Source organism: Stereum hirsutum, assembly GCF_000264905.1.
Source record: "Stereum hirsutum FP-91666 SS1 unplaced genomic scaffold STEHIscaffold_7, whole genome shotgun sequence".
Classification (NCBI taxonomy): domain Eukaryota; kingdom Fungi; phylum Basidiomycota; class Agaricomycetes; order Russulales; family Stereaceae; genus Stereum; species Stereum hirsutum.
In genome coordinates, this window is record NW_006763137.1 from 280098 (window position 1) to 296979 (window position 16882).

General features: G+C 50.4%; 5 protein-coding genes across 5 annotated transcripts; 2 read left to right on the top strand and 3 right to left on the bottom strand.

The window, feature by feature from the left end:
- Positions 1-61: 61 nt before the first annotated feature.
- Positions 62-1920, top strand: STEHIDRAFT_121375 (uncharacterized protein). The gene has a single exon (XM_007304074.1). It carries the CDS (start codon positions 147-149, stop codon positions 1410-1412), a length of 1266 nt encoding a protein of 421 aa, XP_007304136.1. The 5' UTR covers positions 62-146; the 3' UTR covers positions 1413-1920.
- Positions 1921-2217: 297 nt separating this feature from the next.
- On the bottom strand, positions 2218-6113 carry STEHIDRAFT_147039 (uncharacterized protein). Its single transcript, XM_007304075.1, has 12 exons — positions 6001-6113; positions 5860-5881; positions 5272-5684; positions 5195-5219; positions 4999-5134; positions 4688-4943; positions 4014-4641; positions 3913-3960; positions 3518-3852; positions 3322-3456; positions 2395-3248; positions 2218-2334 (listed from the first exon to the last, which is right to left on the bottom strand). Exons 1-12 carry the CDS (start codon positions 6060-6062, stop codon positions 2285-2287), a joined length of 2964 nt encoding a protein of 987 aa, XP_007304137.1. The 5' UTR covers positions 6063-6113; the 3' UTR covers positions 2218-2284.
- A 413-nt stretch (positions 6114-6526) lies between these two features.
- STEHIDRAFT_121377 (uncharacterized protein) lies at positions 6527-8795 on the bottom strand. The gene is made up of 9 exons (XM_007304076.1): positions 8588-8795; positions 8377-8530; positions 8156-8315; positions 7986-8100; positions 7784-7929; positions 7706-7715; positions 7540-7646; positions 7294-7481; positions 6527-7237 (listed from the first exon to the last, which is right to left on the bottom strand). The coding sequence occupies exons 1-9, from the start codon at positions 8720-8722 to the stop codon at positions 6963-6965; spliced, it is 1290 nt and encodes a 429-aa protein (XP_007304138.1). The 5' UTR covers positions 8723-8795; the 3' UTR covers positions 6527-6962.
- Positions 8796-11059: 2264 nt separating this feature from the next.
- Positions 11060-12915, top strand: STEHIDRAFT_57045 (uncharacterized protein; the record flags this gene model as incomplete). Its single annotated transcript, XM_007303885.1, has 11 exons — positions 11060-11122; positions 11188-11341; positions 11403-11467; positions 11528-11619; positions 11687-11789; positions 11855-11866; positions 11928-12077; positions 12195-12301; positions 12360-12523; positions 12597-12620; positions 12683-12915. 11 exons carry the CDS (start codon positions 11060-11062, stop codon positions 12913-12915), a joined length of 1167 nt encoding a protein of 388 aa, XP_007303947.1.
- Positions 12916-13698: 783 nt separating this feature from the next.
- On the bottom strand, positions 13699-14991 carry STEHIDRAFT_139328 (uncharacterized protein; the record flags this gene model as incomplete). The annotated part of the gene is made up of 4 exons (XM_007304077.1): positions 13699-14171; positions 14232-14290; positions 14349-14671; positions 14746-14991. The coding sequence occupies 4 exons, from the start codon at positions 14989-14991 to the stop codon at positions 13699-13701; spliced, it is 1101 nt and encodes a 366-aa protein (XP_007304139.1).
- Positions 14992-16882: the final 1891 nt, after the last annotated feature.

A 16882-nucleotide genomic window follows, 5' to 3' on the forward strand; every position in this document is an offset into this window, starting at 1 on the left:
CCACGTCTTCTTCCTTCTCTTCGACTTACACAGTCGAGCCTGCACCCTCGGATAGTTCACCTAAAACCGCTCACTCCTTCGCCACGTTTGGACCTCTTTCCCCCACGTCATCTCAACATAGACCGACCAATTCCTCTTCTTCGGTCATGTCACCCGTTTCCTCGACTCAGTCCTTAGGGTACGAGCCCGTACAAGAACGTGGTCGGGCACGGAGACGATCGTCGAGCCTCTCATTATCGCTTTCCATGGCACTAGCATTCGGAACGGCATCATACCAGCATGTCGTTACAGCCGCCACAGACAATATTACCGGAGTGCAGTCTGCGATGGACCACAGCCAGCCTTTTTGGACGACGAACTCCTTCGTTTCGTTCGGATCTGGCGCGACATTGGAGTCGCCCACGACCGGCTCATCATTGGCGTTCGATAAAGTGTTATCGCACTCTCTTATGCAAATCTCATCTGCCCCGCCACATAAATCACGACAACACGAGTTGCGACAAACGACCGTTCCTACGGCTACGCCGCATCACAGGCCTCCCTATGTCCATCCCTCGCTCCAGTCTTTCTTCACCGACTCTGACATGCCCAAGTCGCGTACCAGGACCGCCACTTCCGCGTTCGCTTCCACCACCTCCGCATTCACGTCCACCGATTCCGCTTTCGCCTCAACAACGCCCTCGTTGACTTCGCAGATGACCATGATTTCTCACGAACCGATACCCTCAGCCCTCACTTCTCAGATGACGATGACCTCGCATATCCCGCTACCGTCAGAATCGCACACTTCGGAGATGACCATGACTTCTCATGAGCCGTTACCCTCAGAGTCCTTCCCGGGGCCACCTCTACCACCGATTCCTGCCAGCGAAGGAGATGCAACGTCGTTGGACAAGGCGGCACAGCGGGCCTCGAGGGTCTCGACGGCGACAACGGTCAGGACACCGTCGAAGAGGAGAAATAATAGGAATGACGCATTGGCAAGGCTGGAGGGGAGGGTCAGAGAGGCGAAAAAGGTTGCGGATCGTGAGCGGGAGAGTGGCAGGGTTCGGGAGCAAAACAAAGCGGTCGGTGACATATTTCTGGAGGTGGACGATGACGACGACTATGACAGGGATTTCATGTTTATGAGTGACGACGAGTCAGAAGAGACGCACATGCACTCCCTTGCTCCCCCACCTACTCCGATTCCCACTGTGCCGATCTCTTCACCTGTCTCCGATCCCAATGCCGGTCCTGGGAGAGCAGTGCAGGGGAGGCGCAGACGAAGTACGATGGAGAGTTGGTTCCCTCCTCTATCGAATTTTATGGACCTCCGGGATGATCGGGATGGGTGTGAGTCTGGCAGCAGTGGGGGTAGAGGGAGTGCGGGATGGAGGAGTGTGGTAGGCGTGGTGACTACAGGAGGTTAGGGCATGGAAGGGCGCCGTCGTCTTTGGGTGGCGTGGCGTGGCGTGAAGGTCAGTTTTCGGTACATGTCTCCCCCTAGCCTGATTGAGCATTTCCCCAGTTATGGACTCGCACTTCTGTGGTTATTTGATTTCTTTATGCGTTCTTTGCTCTCGTACATCTTCTCTCGCACATGACACTGTCCATAAAACATTGCACTCTTTACTTCTGTCGTGTACCTTATATTGCGACTTTCCACTCTCTTTATCGCCCTTTCCTTTCTTTGTGTTTTTATCTCTGAAGAATATTATACTGCGCTCCGTCTATTAATTCACTCTACACGCACTGTCTCATAGTTAAAACTCCCCACACATGATTAGTTTATTGCCATATGTCTAAAATTCGTGGAACAACACACGCCGCTCTTTGTTCGCCTACTCGATACATGGTCCCTGTCTATAATCCATTGCTCTCGTCGTAATTATGAACATTATATTCGTCACTACACACGACACCGTGACTCGACCTCGCCTTCAACTTATTTACTTACCACCTCCTGATGTGTCCGAAAAGACTACGAAGTCTATCGCTGATGTAGTAGTCACTAGGAATATACCTTCTGTTTGTTGGAAAATTGACCATCTGAATCGTCTTTGCAGAGTGTCCACGGCACATTTTCTCGAACGATCAGAAGTTGGATTCCGGACCTGGATCATGCAACAAAGGAGAGACCATACAACAATCAATGCTGCAGAGTGTGCTGTGGCGGTGCACAAGGGCCGCAAAGCCAATGCGCACAAGGGGTATCCCTGTGGAAAGGTGGAGCGCCTTTATACAACTTATCGGTGTATGACACCTTTCCGTCAAACGTCACATACAGTAATGGCACTTGAATTTACTCTACTTGAACTTCCCTCCAATGTTTTGCGAGATTGGGTGGTGAGACTGATATTGCGCGAGATCAGTACTTGGTCCCATTGCCAATCATGAAAACTGGGAACGTACGGAGTTCATCATGGTCACACCGGTACGAGATCATCACCCACTTATCCTTCTTCATCTCCTGTACCGTTCTCTTGTTCATCCGCCATCGTATGATGCCGTCCTTAACGCTATACCTCTCCACACATGTCAAGATATACAGGTCACCGGGTGCCGCCACCCTCTCGCCATCTAGGATATCGCCGATCTTGAATGGGAGAGCCGTGGCTGAAGGAGGGTATTGACCTAGCTTATAAAATATAAGGGAGACGACAGGTAAGTTTGGGGCGTGTTGTATATCTGGCAGTACGGATGTCTTCTTGTTGAACTCGTCAAGACGGATCGTAGTTTCGAACAGACCAATGTCGGCATGCGAGATTGCGAAGCCGGCTGGTAACGATAATGGGAACGGGAAGGCAGCGTACGAGGTCGCGATGATGCTCTCGAAATCAAGGTGCCAAGACTTGAGGTGAACCTTTCGTGCTCGTGTTCGCTTCGTAAATTCAGAGGGTGGGATAGGGAAGGTACCGCGATAAAGCGGTGTCTCGGTCATCAGCGTGTCCGTCAAGATTTTCTGAATATACTCCGACAGCCAATGAGTCGGAAATCCTACGGAGTGAAGATGGATGACGATGTCGACGAAAGCTACGAGGTTGCTGGGATAGGAAACTGCTTGGCTACTGTGCGGCTTGGGAGGGACGAGGATGGCGAGAAGAATGCGGGTAAGCCAAGCGAAGAGTTCGCCCTTAGTAGCGAGCTCCTTCAGCGACAGAGGAAGTTTATTTGACGAGAGGATGATGTTCTCGAATCCAGGCGACATCTGGATGACTCGACATCCAAGATGGCGAGAGAGGTCCTGTGGTAAGAGGAGAGTATACCTTAAGCAGGAGGGTAAGTGCAAAGGTAGGAGGGTGAGTGCAGAGAACACGAGTTACAACGAAGACGGCTGACGTGTAGCAGAATTCATCTCCATCCCTCCAGGCCCCAGTGTTACGCAGACAATTCGCGGCGACAAAACATCCTGGTTCAGATTGAACACTCGGTACAACGTATACAGCCGTATTGAGTGGACCATGGGTGTAATCCCTAAATACATGCGTTGAGGATGAGAATCGATTGGAGACAAAGGAAACTGAATGGCACGTACGGAACGTTACTCAGCCACATCCTCGTGAATGTCGAGGGGAAATGCGAGAGTCGAGATGAATTGGTGAGCCTTTGCATTTTTGAGAGTTCGTGCCCCAATTCGCCGCATATAATCTCAAGCTGAACGCGGTCTTTGAAGCCATTGATACTCTCCATGACAGCGTCGAAGAATAATCCAACAACAGAGTAACTCGGACTATCCTCTCTTTCGCTATTTCGGCCCACACCTTGCAGCTTCATGCGAACGTTGAAGTCTTCCAGCTGCTGTACCATGAAAAAAGCGTCAAAGTCGAAGACAGGATATCCGTCGCCTGCGTCGGAGTCGAGAGAGACGTCCTGTTCGAAACCCGAGAGAATGAGAAACGACAGGATGTCCGAATTATTAAAGGAGCATACAAAAAGAGACAGGTTCGGTCTCCAGGAGTCGCTGACTTCTTTGACGACCTGTGATCAGGTTCAGTTGGAGGTCATGGAAGGTGACAGACGAATGAGCATACCTCGGTCACGAGAGAATCTTTTGGCACATAATCCTGAGCTTTTGAGCGGGAACGTCTTCGGATCTCCCCCCATAGGCTTGCAATCGCGTCATGCCTCTTCATGAGAACGGACGGCGGAGCAAACGCTCTCGCAGTCTCGTAGAACTCTTTCTCCTGCCGAAGGACAGCAGAGATCTTTCCGTCCTTCTGCTGCTTCACTTCGGCGTCCCGCTCCTGCAGAGTCTTCAACAACCACTCCTTCGCCTTCGCCAGAAACAAAGCTCGCTGGGTTGCGCCCGGAGGAATCGGAGGTTGCTTGCCGCCAGACATCAAAGCCATCCATTCGACTACTTGCTCTACACTGGCCCTTCCGACCCTCACCTTCCTCTCTTCGTGAGTACATGCGAATATCTTGTAGGGCGAACTGTCGTCTATGTTTGCCAGCGCCTGAGCCGTTTCCTCGTCTTGTTTTTCTGGGTGATGATGCGCGAGCATGCCTTTCAAAGTCTTCTCGCCCGCATGAGCGAGCCAATAGTCCAAGGAACGCACAATTCCTGGCATGGACTCGGGGCTAACGTAGAGCCAACTGGGGAGGATTGGCTGAGGGGAAGATAAGACATCACGCAATCGACGAGCCGTCTTCTGAAATCTGTGACTAGTCAGATCCGGCGACTATAATATTCCATCCAACTTACCGCTGATCGCAATAGGAAGGCATAATGGGCGCAACGTAGACATAGAAAAGTGTCGCTCGAATTTCTGCCGTTTCTTCTGCATCATGATCGCCTGTCATAAGGTCGTCCAGGAGAAGCAAGATGCATAGGTCTCGAGCGAGAGCTGTCGGCTGTATATCGAGTAGAGTAAAGTGGGCTCGGAATTTCGACTGTTTTGCCTGTGATAGTTGCTTGTAAGTTTGGTGAAGTCCCACCATGGACCCGAAGACGTGTCGTGCTACAAGTAGATCTAAGTCAGAAGAAAATACATGTTGGAGGACTACTGGCCATACCATCGGCCACACCCCCGAAGAGAAATGCTATCTTCGAGAGGCGCTCTGCCGAGAAAGACTCGACTTTAAGTGGTGACTCGCTCTCCTTTCGCGGCCCAAGATCGTGACTAAGAGCCATTACGTCGTCATGCGAGATCTGCAGCCAGACAACTTATCAGTGATTCGCCTCTGACTCCACAATGAAACAGACTGATACCGAAAAATATTCAAGTGCCGGGTCACTACGAGAGTATTTAGTTGCAACAACCAGAAGAACCATGGGCTGGAACTCACGCGGATGCTTTGAAGGAGGGCAACCGAACCAGTCTTTCTCGTGCAGAGGCCGACTCTTCCGCAACTTTGTCCATAGTATTCTCCACCCAGTGTTCCCACTCCTCCCAAGCCTTCTTCAAGTCTGCATTCTCAGAGGTTTCCTGTATCCTCTTCAACTCCGCGATAATGCCCTTTGCGCTGTCGGAAGTGACAAAGCGGTACGATAGTCGCCCAGAACGAATTCCATAGCGGAGAGTCTTCGCCAACCGGGTAGACACGCGATCTATCAAGCTATTATTTCTATCGGTCTCAGCAAGAAGCAGTTTCGAGGATCGGATTATGGCGAGGAAACATGCGGTATAATCGCCAGCTTCGTAGAGGGCAGCACTCAGGTTGGAGCTATACACGGGATCCTTGGGCGAAAGTTTCTCTGCCTAGAAGAAGTGTGGGTATCAGCATCACAATCGATGCAATAGCAGATGTCAGATGGAATGGAGAGAGAGGGGCTCCTGCATAGCGTGTCCGCGTAATTTGAACGGTTCAAGAACCTCATCGCCGCGTCGACGACGTCCCAGCTCATGAAATACTACACATGCTATTCAGGCTCACCTTTGCATATTCTCCCGCCGCTCTATGGGCGTTAAACCATGAGAAAAGCAGAGAAGTACCGAAGTGGTAGCGGTGAGTTCAAGTTGAACAGGGCAGGTTCAGGTAAAAGGTTCAAGCCATGAGGGTGAGCGGGAGTCTTACTGAACAAAGCGACCGGCCTTGAAGTGTGCATTTCCTCTTTCTTTAAAATCTACTGCACTCATGGCTACTGTTCTCGAAGTGAAATCGATGCACTGGTAGTACAATGGTGGATTGGTAGTGGACGTTCAGAGAACGGTCGCTTCATTGAGTAAACGACCTCCAGGGAATCCACGGTAGAAGCCGGCGGGCGAAATCGCCACAGTGTCGGCACCCTTGTGGCGTCTCACGTCCAGTCGCACTGGTCTCCCAAAGGCAGAGTAAACAGGATTTCGACTGGGATGGCAGGGCTCACCTATCCGACACTTGCACGACAGCTCAGGTAACATGGTCACAGTGTGCCTCCAAACAAACTTGTGCAAAAGATACCGCGGATCTAATTGCAAGATCGAGCAGATGTAAGAAAGAGCAAGGAAACAGAAGACACGAGTCTCAAGACGGAGCTAGCGCTGAGAAGGGAAACAGTCCATACCAGACGGAACAGTCGAGTATCTACGGATAGTGTATGTATGCAGGCAGGGAGGAGAAACAAAAAGAAAACGGGACTATGTAAGTGAGCAATAGCTAGGGAGCGACGGGTGCACTAGCAGTAAGATAGAATAAAGGGAAGACCGTCAGAGGTCCGAGTCGTAGATTGTATGGAAGCATGGAGAAGGGGGAAGAGGATGGGGTGTACTGCTAGTGGAAATGCTATGAGTACAGGTCTAAATAAATGCGAGTAAAGTGGGACAGGACAGGGACAGTGGTGGTGGTGACGCGAGGAAGTCTATATCTACTGCGTGATTGAGAACCGAGAACAAGAACAGAGATCCATGAAGACGAATATATGCGACAAGAACAGGAAACGTGAGGAAAGAAAAGAAATCGAGAAACATCTGGAGAAAACAATGATGAAAGCAAAGTCCTACAAACACCTCCTACACCCAAAGACACCCAAGCACAAGCAAGTATCGCGCGCCAAGGACTCAGACGATACCGTGCGCACGCTGATAGTTGTCGCCATACATCGTCGTCTCGCTGGACTCAGATGGCCTTCTCCGTTCCGACTCCCACATCTTGTCCTTGGCGACATCCTCATCCTTGGCCAAGAAGATCTCACCTTTCCAGAACGCGACGGCGGTGAACACGGCGAGGACGAGCCATGTGGCGCACATGATGCAAACGAAGATGAGATGCAGCGTGTAGAAGGCTTCGATGTTCAGCGCATCGCCAAGAGCGCGCAGGGTGGAGATCCAACCAACTACGGAAAATTTTGTGAGAAAGCGGTGAATACACGAGGGGAGAACGTATACGCACCATTGGGGAAAGTGAGAGCCCAGCATCCGAGGATTTCGCAGAGATGCTTGTGGACCTTCACCCACCACGGAAGGACGCCCAACACGAACAAGAATATTGCCAGGCCGAATAGCAGTAAACCTGCGAGGACGGAGGCTGAGTACCAGATCTCTCCGGAAAGTGGAGAAACGAGGTCGTGTGCGGGTAGGCTGAAAGGCAGATGAGATGGTAAGTTATGCGTTTTGAACGATAACGGTCACGACGTACATCGCTCGAGCATGAACACCCAAGTTGATCAAAGCGAGAGCAGTGAATCCTGGAGGGCCAGCAGCGACGAAGGCGCCGTTAGCCTGATGTCCATCGAGGAAGCCCGTCTAGAGAAACCGAAACGGTCAGTAGAAGATCATTCTCAAGTACAAATATCGACACCCACGGTCATGATGCTGCGTGAGTGAATCCAGGCCGACGTAAGGATAACCCAAATGTTCACAGCGAGGATCTGAGGACGTACCGAAGAATGTAAATGCCAATATAGAACATTGTGACGAAGAAACCCAGGCCTTGGAAGAAGTATCCAACAAAGAGAACTCCAACGGCGCGGTCGTCGGCGGGATCCATGACCTTGAGAACGTTGAACGCAACAACGCCCACTAGCATCTACGGAATAATAAGTATTACTATTGAACGGAAATCGATGGGAACTCATCATGTACCATGGGGAAGACCAAGAAAGCCCATGCGGGTGTGAAGGTGTTAATGTCGTGCGGCTTGTTAAACCATATCAACAGCATCGGAAAGCAGATGAGAACCGCAGCCGCTACGTAGACCCTGTGCATTACAGATTTGTAAGGAGGAGACGGGACGTTGGAGACAAAGATCTGACCAGAAGAGAGCATAGACGAAGGGTGGTTCGATGCTTATTGGCGGCTTCAAGAGATAGTTGATGGTTCCGATGATGATCGTAGCGAAAGAGAGTACGACGAGCGGGACGAAGACCCCCTTCACAGGGTCAGTGATCAAACGCCATGCCTGTCGAGGATACACTGTGGCAGGGGTGCACTGCTTCAGTGAGTAGCTAAACACTGAAGTTATGATTAAACTCACGGATGGCTTGGAGCAGGAGAGTCGACGTGTTGAGGAGGAATAACGCGATGTTCATGAAGAAAAAAACCGTCTCTACATGTGTGAGTACGGGAGTATGTTCTTTGATTCCAGACATGGTCACATAAACCGCTCCTGTACCCATTCCAATCGGAAACTAGTGTATGGCTAAATTGGTTTGTGTGCAGGGAAAGACTTGCAGAATAGTGCTCACCGCCTGCCAACTCCATCCATGAATTCGTCTCGCTAATCTCGTAACCTTGGGTGCTGCTGCTCTCGCCTGAGAGAACCTCGATGTGTAAGTGTCAGAGCGAGGAAGGTGAGGATTTGGAGGTGCAAGTGTATCCATGGATGAGACGCGGGACAGTGTTGCAAGAGGGATATGCTCCCGATGATTTTGACAAACGCTGCTTGGTCGTGACATAACGGGCAAGAAATGGAGAAAATTCTAAGGGAGAAAAGACTGTGGGGGAAGAGGAGGAGGCACAGAGTGAGTGGATTGTCGTGGAGAACGACGATGATAAAGAATCGGAGTGTTCGAGGCGGTGAAAGAAGCAGGCGGCGGCGTCCGCTGAGATGATGTCGTTCCAGTCATTCATTACAGGTTTATTGGGGTGGTCACTTACGCACTTCGGTAAATGACCCTCGATCCGAATGGAAAGAGCGCGAGCCAAGGACAACGAGCTTCTACAAGCTTCTACTCCACCCCTTGCTAGCGGCGCAGCGCCAAGAACGGGCGATTCGACGTGTCGCAAGATCTTGCACTGATGCACATTGTACAACGAGGCCGCTTGTCATGGTCAAAGTCATGGTAGACTCATTCTTCACCATCGTGCACCCCTCCAATGCGGATATGTGTCCCGAATGAGGACAGATCTTCACGACTCGTGTCTGTTCTCGAGAAGTCTTGTCAGGTGCTTTCGGAAGATAATCAAGGGATCGTCGATCAAATTTTCGATCTCCGGAAGCTTTGCGGAAGCTGCCATTGGCCAAGAGAACACGTGGCAAGCCATCAATCCGAGACTCCGGGAACTTCGTCCCCGTAATAGCTTCCCCAACTTGAACTCATCCCCAGGTCTTCCCTCTTCATCTCTGCTGTTGCTATTCGCTTCCACATAGATTCCTCTAAAGATCTACGAGCTGTGCACGGTAGTATTGTACCGACATCGCCCTTGGGGAAACGATCGTATGTGGAGGTTTTGGGTTGTGTTTCATGATTCCATTCTTCTAGATTCTTCTCGTGACGATCTCCGTCCAATCGCAGTGCTTTCAAATAATTGACTGAGCAGTGGGTGCTTTGAGCACCTGTAATGGGAGCCAAATGGGAGCCGCTGACGCTTGCCACAGTTTGTCTACGAAGGTCATTATGTGCATTGTTTTTACTCACCGGGCTGTTCATCGGATCAGGGTGGACCGGCCCAGTTCGCATGTTTGACCAGAACAGTAACTGAAGATAAAAGAGGCTTACCGCGCTGGAAACGGCCAGAACCTTGGCGCTACTCAAGTTCAGTCCTATTGGCTCCCCGAGGACAAAGGCCACACAGTCCGACCTCGAGTGCTGAGTTAATTGCACTCTGACTCATTCTGACTTATGAGCTTTGGTCCACCTATTCTTCGGAACAGCGTTACCTGCATACACTGGCGTTCAATCCCGTAATCATGCATCATCAACGAAGAACTTTCGTGAATCGACTGCCGCTCTGCAGCCTCGCGATAAGGTGTCATCGCCCTCAGTGCCAAGGTTCGAAGTCCCGCCAACTGCGGACTGCTCATCGCAGATAACCTCTGCAGCACGGCTCTAGATGTCTGCACTAGGCTGGGCACTGGTACATGACGCTTGTGTGAGAGAATGACAAGGCTGCCTGTCTAAGCTTAGCCTCCGCTAACGCCCATTGCGGAGTAATACTCATTGTCTCGTCGTTCTGGGCCAGTTGGGACGCCTCGGTCGACGAGGACACACCGGTCGAAAAATACCTCACCTTTCACTTGGCCAGTCGCTCCACAACACGTTGCCGCCACGATGAGTGCCTCTTGCCCAAGCCATCCCGCAGCCACCCGCCAAGGATGGCGGACGTGTCTCCACGCACAAGAAACGCCACTTGAGGCCGTTGTACGAATAATGCCACAAAGGCCCGGCGTTCATCCAATCATCTTGACTCGCCAAGACTCTTGTTGTTCTTTCACTGTTTTGATCTTCCTGCGACAATGATATGGGGTACGTCTCAGTAAGTTCTCCAATCACAACCGATCGTCCTCCAGAAGTGGAAGTTGTCAAGCCGTAGCGATGTCGGTAGGCGACCGCGTCTGCAATTAACGAAGTACTATAAAAGACTTTCGGATGCATCATCTACCTCCTTTCCTTCTCCCCAGCCGGCGCTGAAGAGCACGCAGTGCGTCTCGTTACTTTCTTTCTTTGGTCCTTCTCTTTCTTTCTTGCTTCCCCTTCTTCCGCCTTTGTCTGTCGACCTTTCAGCCTTTTGTGTTTCTCTTTCTTTTGTGGTCTCGCTCGCTCGTCTATCTCGCTCTCGATTCCTGGTCCATGTCACACTCCGCTACTTCTCCACCACAAGCAGATTCCCACCAAACTGCCGGCCGGTCTTTCTTTACTGTGACCCCTTCAGACCCCTTCAAAACCCAAATGCACGAAGTCAATAACTTGCCGGCCCCGGTCTCTCAGGAACTCTCCATGACGAGAGGCGCCAAGGCTTCCAGGTTAGCGAAGAGAATCCACGGATGGTCATGGCAGGCTGTGAGTTTTCTTTCTCTCAGCACTCTATTCTTCGAGGTCCAGTCGTTCGCTCATTCCATATCCAGTTCCCCATCGGCATGGGCACAGGCGCGGTCTATGTCACACTTTCAGGGCTGAAGGATCATTCGCCTGGAATAACCACGCTGGAGACCATTTTCTTCTTCATCAATATCGCATTGTTTCTACTCAACTCTACGACACTCGCTCTACAAGCCTGTTGTGAGTTTCCGGCCAACTCATTAGAAAGAGCTTCGTTACGAGCTGATATGTGTCTGGGTAGTATATCCTCGGCAGTCCCTCCGACTCATTCAAGATCCCGTGAAGGGGGTCTTTGTCCCTCTCATCGTGAGTTATCCCACGCTGCTGCACTGTCTGGCGCTCAAACGACGAACGTTTGTGTCTCAGGTTCTCTCGTTCGCCACGATCATGATCGGTACCATCAACTACGCTGTTCCATCCGGACATGTTCATCCAGACTTTATCTACGAGCTCTTTTGGTAAGTATCGTCTCCGTTCTTGTCCTCGAAGATACATATTTGATGACTTTTGGTTCGGAATACGCAGGGTCTATATCGGTTTCGCCTTGATTGTCTGCATACCCATGCTGATGATATGGTTTAACAAACCGCATGATTTGAACACGTTCACTCCTGCTTGGGCCTTCTTGGTATGTCAACACGAACCCATGCTGTTTCCATCGATTACTAACAGTTCTTTTACCGTCGACTATAGGTCTTCCCCATGGTAAGATTGTTTGTTCCGTATTTCAATGCATATTTGGCCTGACATTGTCACGTTGATTTAGATGCTCGTCGGAGTAATTGCGTTCAACGTTCTGAAAGTAATGGATCCCGCCGACGACCGCGCCGTTGGAGTGCTCTTCGTCGGATACTTCTTCCAAGGTCTTGGTTTCTTCGTCACGATGTTCTATATCTGCATCTATATGATTCGGTGCGTTCCTTCTCTAGCTCACCCTCTCTGCTGATATTCACACTAATATATTTGCTCAGGATCATGACGGTAATTACGAATTCAAGCTCTCTATAAGTTACGCAGCTTACGTTCCTACTAGACCGGCTTTCTCGATGGACATCAAGCCAATGGCGCCTTCGTCGCCGCCGGTCCTCCTGGATTTACAGCGTTAGCTCTCATCAACCTTGGTGCTCGTGCGCAGGAGATGTACGCCTCACTCCTCTGATACTGAAGTTTACTTCCTAACGACGAATAAACGTTTCAGCTTGCCGGCTCATGGACTTATCTCACCGAATGCTGGAGAGATCTTTTACGCATCGAGCGTTCTGTCGGCGTTGATGCTGTATGGATTGGCCATATTCCTGTTCGTGGTCGGCGTACTTCCTTATTGGTTCAAGCTGCATAAGCATCTCCATGAGATTCTCGGATGTGAGTGACACTGTCCATTTCGTGGGGTTTGAAAATCTCGCTGATGGTGTTTTCGATTGATCCTGCCCCGCAGGCTGGGCCTTGACGTTCCCCAATGGTACGTTTCCCTGCTTCTTCCATGTAGCTATCTTGCCTTACTCTCCGATCTTCAACTAACAGTTGGCTGGATCTCGACAACGCGCGCCCTCGGAGACACATTGAACATCCAAGGCTTCTACGCCATCCACGCCGTCATGACCACCATCATCTGTATCGTCTGGCTCATCCTCATCATCCTCACAGGCATGGCGTTCTGGAAGGGCAAAATCTTCTTGGCGAAGGATGAGGAAGTGCTCAAAGATGAGATGGAAACTCTTCAGGTTTCGAGTGAGAAAGGAAAGGATATGGTCTGAGCGTCAAAAGTGGTCGTCTGAAGGTTCCGTCATGTCGGGACTTTTCGGTGGGAGTTATGTGTGGTGCCAATGGACTGTAGCAAGCGGACTTTGGCTCTGGACTTTGACCTATGGATAGATCTTCGTATAATTTAGAGCTGTGCTCTTACTTAGATGTGTCAGTTAGATTGCATTGCCATTCACGGTCGCCCCTTCTCTTCATTCTTCATTTTGGACTTTGTGTTCCGTGATGTACATAGAGCATAGACTAGAACGTCGACCACCATTCCTTTCCCGGATCTACGTACTAGACTGACTGCATTTGGATCAATACAATCACTACCTAGTGCGCTCCAGCGTGACCGGACGAGGTAGAATGATGGTGTACATCACCACATCTGGGGAACGTCCAAGAAAGTACTCTCTCGATCTCTGATCTTTTCTTTCTTCTGATTTCAGGGGCCAACATGATCAACGATCCTTTTTCGACACATGCTCCGACTCTTGGCCGGCGGGCTGGGCGGCCATCGAAAAGTACGAGAATGTCTTTGGAATATCAACGTCGAAGTATACGTAGGTGGGACATACAAATCATGAGCAAGCAAATAAATTACCAAGTCACTATAATCATAGAGTCCTATATCCTATCAGGCTCATTCCATGGATAGTTATGCTACGAGTCCAATGATCATCAATTAGCGATAGCAAAGCAAGCAACCCTCAGCGACTTAGAGGGGAAACTATCGTCACAGCCAGTCAGTGTTGCGAACGAAACATAGAACGTCTGCTGCGACATACCGTGATTCACGCCTCGATGGTTCTCTCAACCAATTCATATGCCGACGAGCCTGTTTGTACCTTCGTGGACGCAATGTCAGAACCATTGCTCGACTGCGGGTATATCTCTGTCGAGCGAGATATATTGATGCCCATCGCGGGCCCTGTCGGCGCGAACGACAATGCTGTCTTCCCGTACGGTGATGGTCTCTGGATCGACTGGAAAGGATCGGACGCTAGCTGCGTTGCTGTGTGGTATGATTCGGACGGAGTCTGACTCAGATGATCCTTCTTCCACCGCCCTTCCGCGACCCAGAGAGTAGCGAACACGACGCCCATGATGGTGAAGTAGAAGTTGACTTGAGCGACATATAAGGCTATGAGATAGTTGTCGGGCCTTGCGAAGTAGACCACCAACTGCACAACGCTGAGCATTACCGGGAAGACGAAATTCGTAGCGGATATCCAGAAAAGGGCTCGGACGGTTTGTGACACCGTGCCTATATATGCAGAGCGTCAGCCAGACAATCCGAACGATGCTGTGGGGGGTGGGTACTGACGGTCTCTTCTGTAAGCACCCCGTTTATATATGTGCCCTAAGAATATTACTGAGGACCATCTGATATAACCGGACCCGCTTAATATCCACACGAGTTGAATACGGACTACCCACGTACACATCATCAAATATCTGCAGTGACCATTCGATCTTGATAGACGGAAACGTTAGGGTGACCAGGATGGAACCAGCCCCACTAATAGTTGTTGTTTCGTGAATCGTACGGGCGTAATTGCTGAGAAAGAAAGCTGCATTGATAATGCGACCGATCTTGACTATGACTGGGACGCCCAGGATGATCAAGAACTTGAGCCGGGGAGTGCGATTGTAAGGATAAACAGCGTATAGTCGCAGAAGAAGAATGGCGTCGATGGGCGTTGGCGTCAAACCGTCGATAGTCCCTATGGCGATGGAGGCCTTTGGATCCAAGGGTACTGTGGACTGAAGAAGGGCGTGGAACTAGCTCACGCAAAGAAGTGAGATTATAAAAGCTGAGACGAATATTTTAGTCTCACCTGTTCGTAAATATTGAGGCCTGCGTACGTCAGCCCAATAAGAAGCGATAGGATGTTTAGGATAAATATAGGTTTCCTTCGTAGAGCAGGCGTTGAAAAGAAGAACAGGGCCATAAACATCGTCACTAGCGCTGCGCCCATAGTAGACGCAATCATGAGAAAGTTTAGAGGTGGGCCAACTGCTGCGACCCATATTGTGCCAGCAGGGGCTGTAGGAATGACCGGAGGGTTAGACGACTCGGACATGAGAAGGAGGCGGCGGCGGCGGCATGCCAGCACTCCGAATCGTGGCCTTGAGGCTTATGAATGCTTGGGGAATGCTCTAGATCAAGGACTGTAGGTGGGCCCGATGTCCGACCTAGGGCACCAATTTAGATCATGTTGTCAGCCAGATGTCTACGAGACAGGGTAGGCGCAAGGGGGATCCGAGGATCCCACAGACGTATCATGTCTTTCCCCTTTGATGTCAGGTCGCAGTAGAAGCAAGGCTGAGCATGCACATACCTCGTGAACGACTGCCTCAAACATGGAGCTATTTCAGGCTCGATGTGGCGCATTCCTTCCATCTGTGTTGTGCAAATATATTGTACTTCGCCATCAACGATCTTTGATACCAGTGTACTGTAGCCAGATGTTTCGAAAGAGTTGTACTGTGTCTATCTTGAATCGCGGCTGGCAAGGATGAGAGAGTAAGAACGTGAGCATTTCGCCGCAAGAATGGGACATACATTTCGTCAGTGCCTTTCGAAAAGACACAGAACGTGGGGCGAGCCAAGAGCCATTGAACTGTCCTTAATGGAGTCTGCAGCACTGGTCATCCAGAGCGCTTGGAAACTTCGATTTTAGACTTGCGGGTGCAATCTTTTCATCACGCCCATCAACCCCACTTGGAACGGTGAGCGCTCGACAAAGCACTCGTGGAGAGTCGACTGTGACGAGGGCAGTGGTAAGACGCAGTCCAACCCTTGATGTTGTGTGAGTTGATCTGAACAATATTTGAGTATGTTCTTAGTTTGACAAAGACCCGTTCCGTGACTGAGAGATCATAAAGGCGAAGAAAGATCACGACGGCGAAACGCTGCGCAAACGGAATCTGGTCGCGATAAAGACGGTACCCGCCCAAAAACTGATGGACCGGTGCGGATCACCCCTGATTTCAATGTGGTGGTGCATAGCGATGCAGACCCTACTTGGCTGAAATGTATCAGATCACCGTATACGCCGATATCCGCAATAACTACGGTGCTCCAAGCGCATCAAAAAGACATGGTATATTCATCATACGTCGTTGTGATCTGGTGTCTTCGTCCGAACATGTTGTTCAAGGAGGGCCCACCAACAAACTAAACATTCAACAACCGACTCACCGTTGTGAGACAGTCAAGGCCAGAGCAGCCTGGTAGTGTCGCTACCCAAACTTCTGACTCGTCGAGGGTACGTTCCAGAGAGAGGTCGCATGCCAGTGACAAGAAGTTATAGCAAGAAAGATAGTGGAGAGGTTCTTCGAACTCTCCGTTACGGTTGATTCGTGATCAAAGCTTAGAGTGCTCTATCCGCAGTAAGTACATTGTCAAGAAGTACTATTCACGCAAAGCAGGTATGTACGCAATCTGAGCGCTAGCAGATCTAGTAGTAGAGAGGATGCGGCGACTGGGACGACTCGTCATGGTGGCAAAAAAGGACTGGCTCGGAGGTGGCCCGTTGGTGAAGGCCAGAACGATGTTGATTGGACGCCACAGTCGGCGGACTTTCAATTTTCAACCTTTGCCGGGATGCTGGCGGCCCGATCCCAAGCGCCAGGAATCCTCCTTCGAGTTACTATCTCATGATCAGTCGCCGTATCCCCCCCTCTAAGTCTGCCAGCTCTGGTTCATACTTTCTTCGCGTGGATAGCCATTATTGGTAACGGGCCGCGCATAAAGTACACAAAAGTTTGGTCAAGAAGCATAAAGCTATAGACCGCTTCATCTTGTCTTCTTGTCACTGGCTTCTTGTCTTCTTGGAGGTACAATTGAAGACTCGGGAAGTAGAGGTGACGAGGTAGCTCCAGCTTTGGCAGTCTTCACTCTGTGAGTTGGTTGTTAACTCCTTTATTTGTGCTCTCCGTCGAAGCTGAAGTTTGAAAAATGCAATCTTT

Excerpts from the sequence above, each read along its gene's own strand:
- STEHIDRAFT_121375 (XM_007304074.1), top strand. The coding sequence starts at position 147 with ATGTCACCCGTTTCCTCGACTCAGTCCTTAGGGTACGAGCCCGTACAA.
- STEHIDRAFT_147039 (XM_007304075.1), bottom strand. The coding sequence starts at position 6,062 with ATGAGTGCAGTAGATTTTAAAGAAAGAGGAAATGCACACTTCAAGGCC. Across the intron at positions 5,882-6,000 it reads AAGGCCGGTCGCTTTGTTCA|AGCGGCGGGAGAATATGCAA; the intron begins GTAAGACTCCCG and ends TAACGCCCATAG. Across the intron at positions 3,961-4,013 it reads AAGATTCTCTCGTGACCGAG|GTCGTCAAAGAAGTCAGCGA; the intron begins GTATGCTCATTC and ends ACCTGATCACAG.
- STEHIDRAFT_121377 (XM_007304076.1), bottom strand. The coding sequence starts at position 8,722 with ATGGATACACTTGCACCTCCAAATCCTCACCTTCCTCGCTCTGACACT. Across the intron at positions 8,316-8,376 it reads TCTCCTGCTCCAAGCCATCC|TGTATCCTCGACAGGCATGG; the intron begins GTGAGTTTAATC and ends CCCCTGCCACAG. Across the intron at positions 7,482-7,539 it reads GGTGTTCATGCTCGAGCGAT|CCTACCCGCACACGACCTCG; the intron begins GTACGTCGTGAC and ends TCTGCCTTTCAG.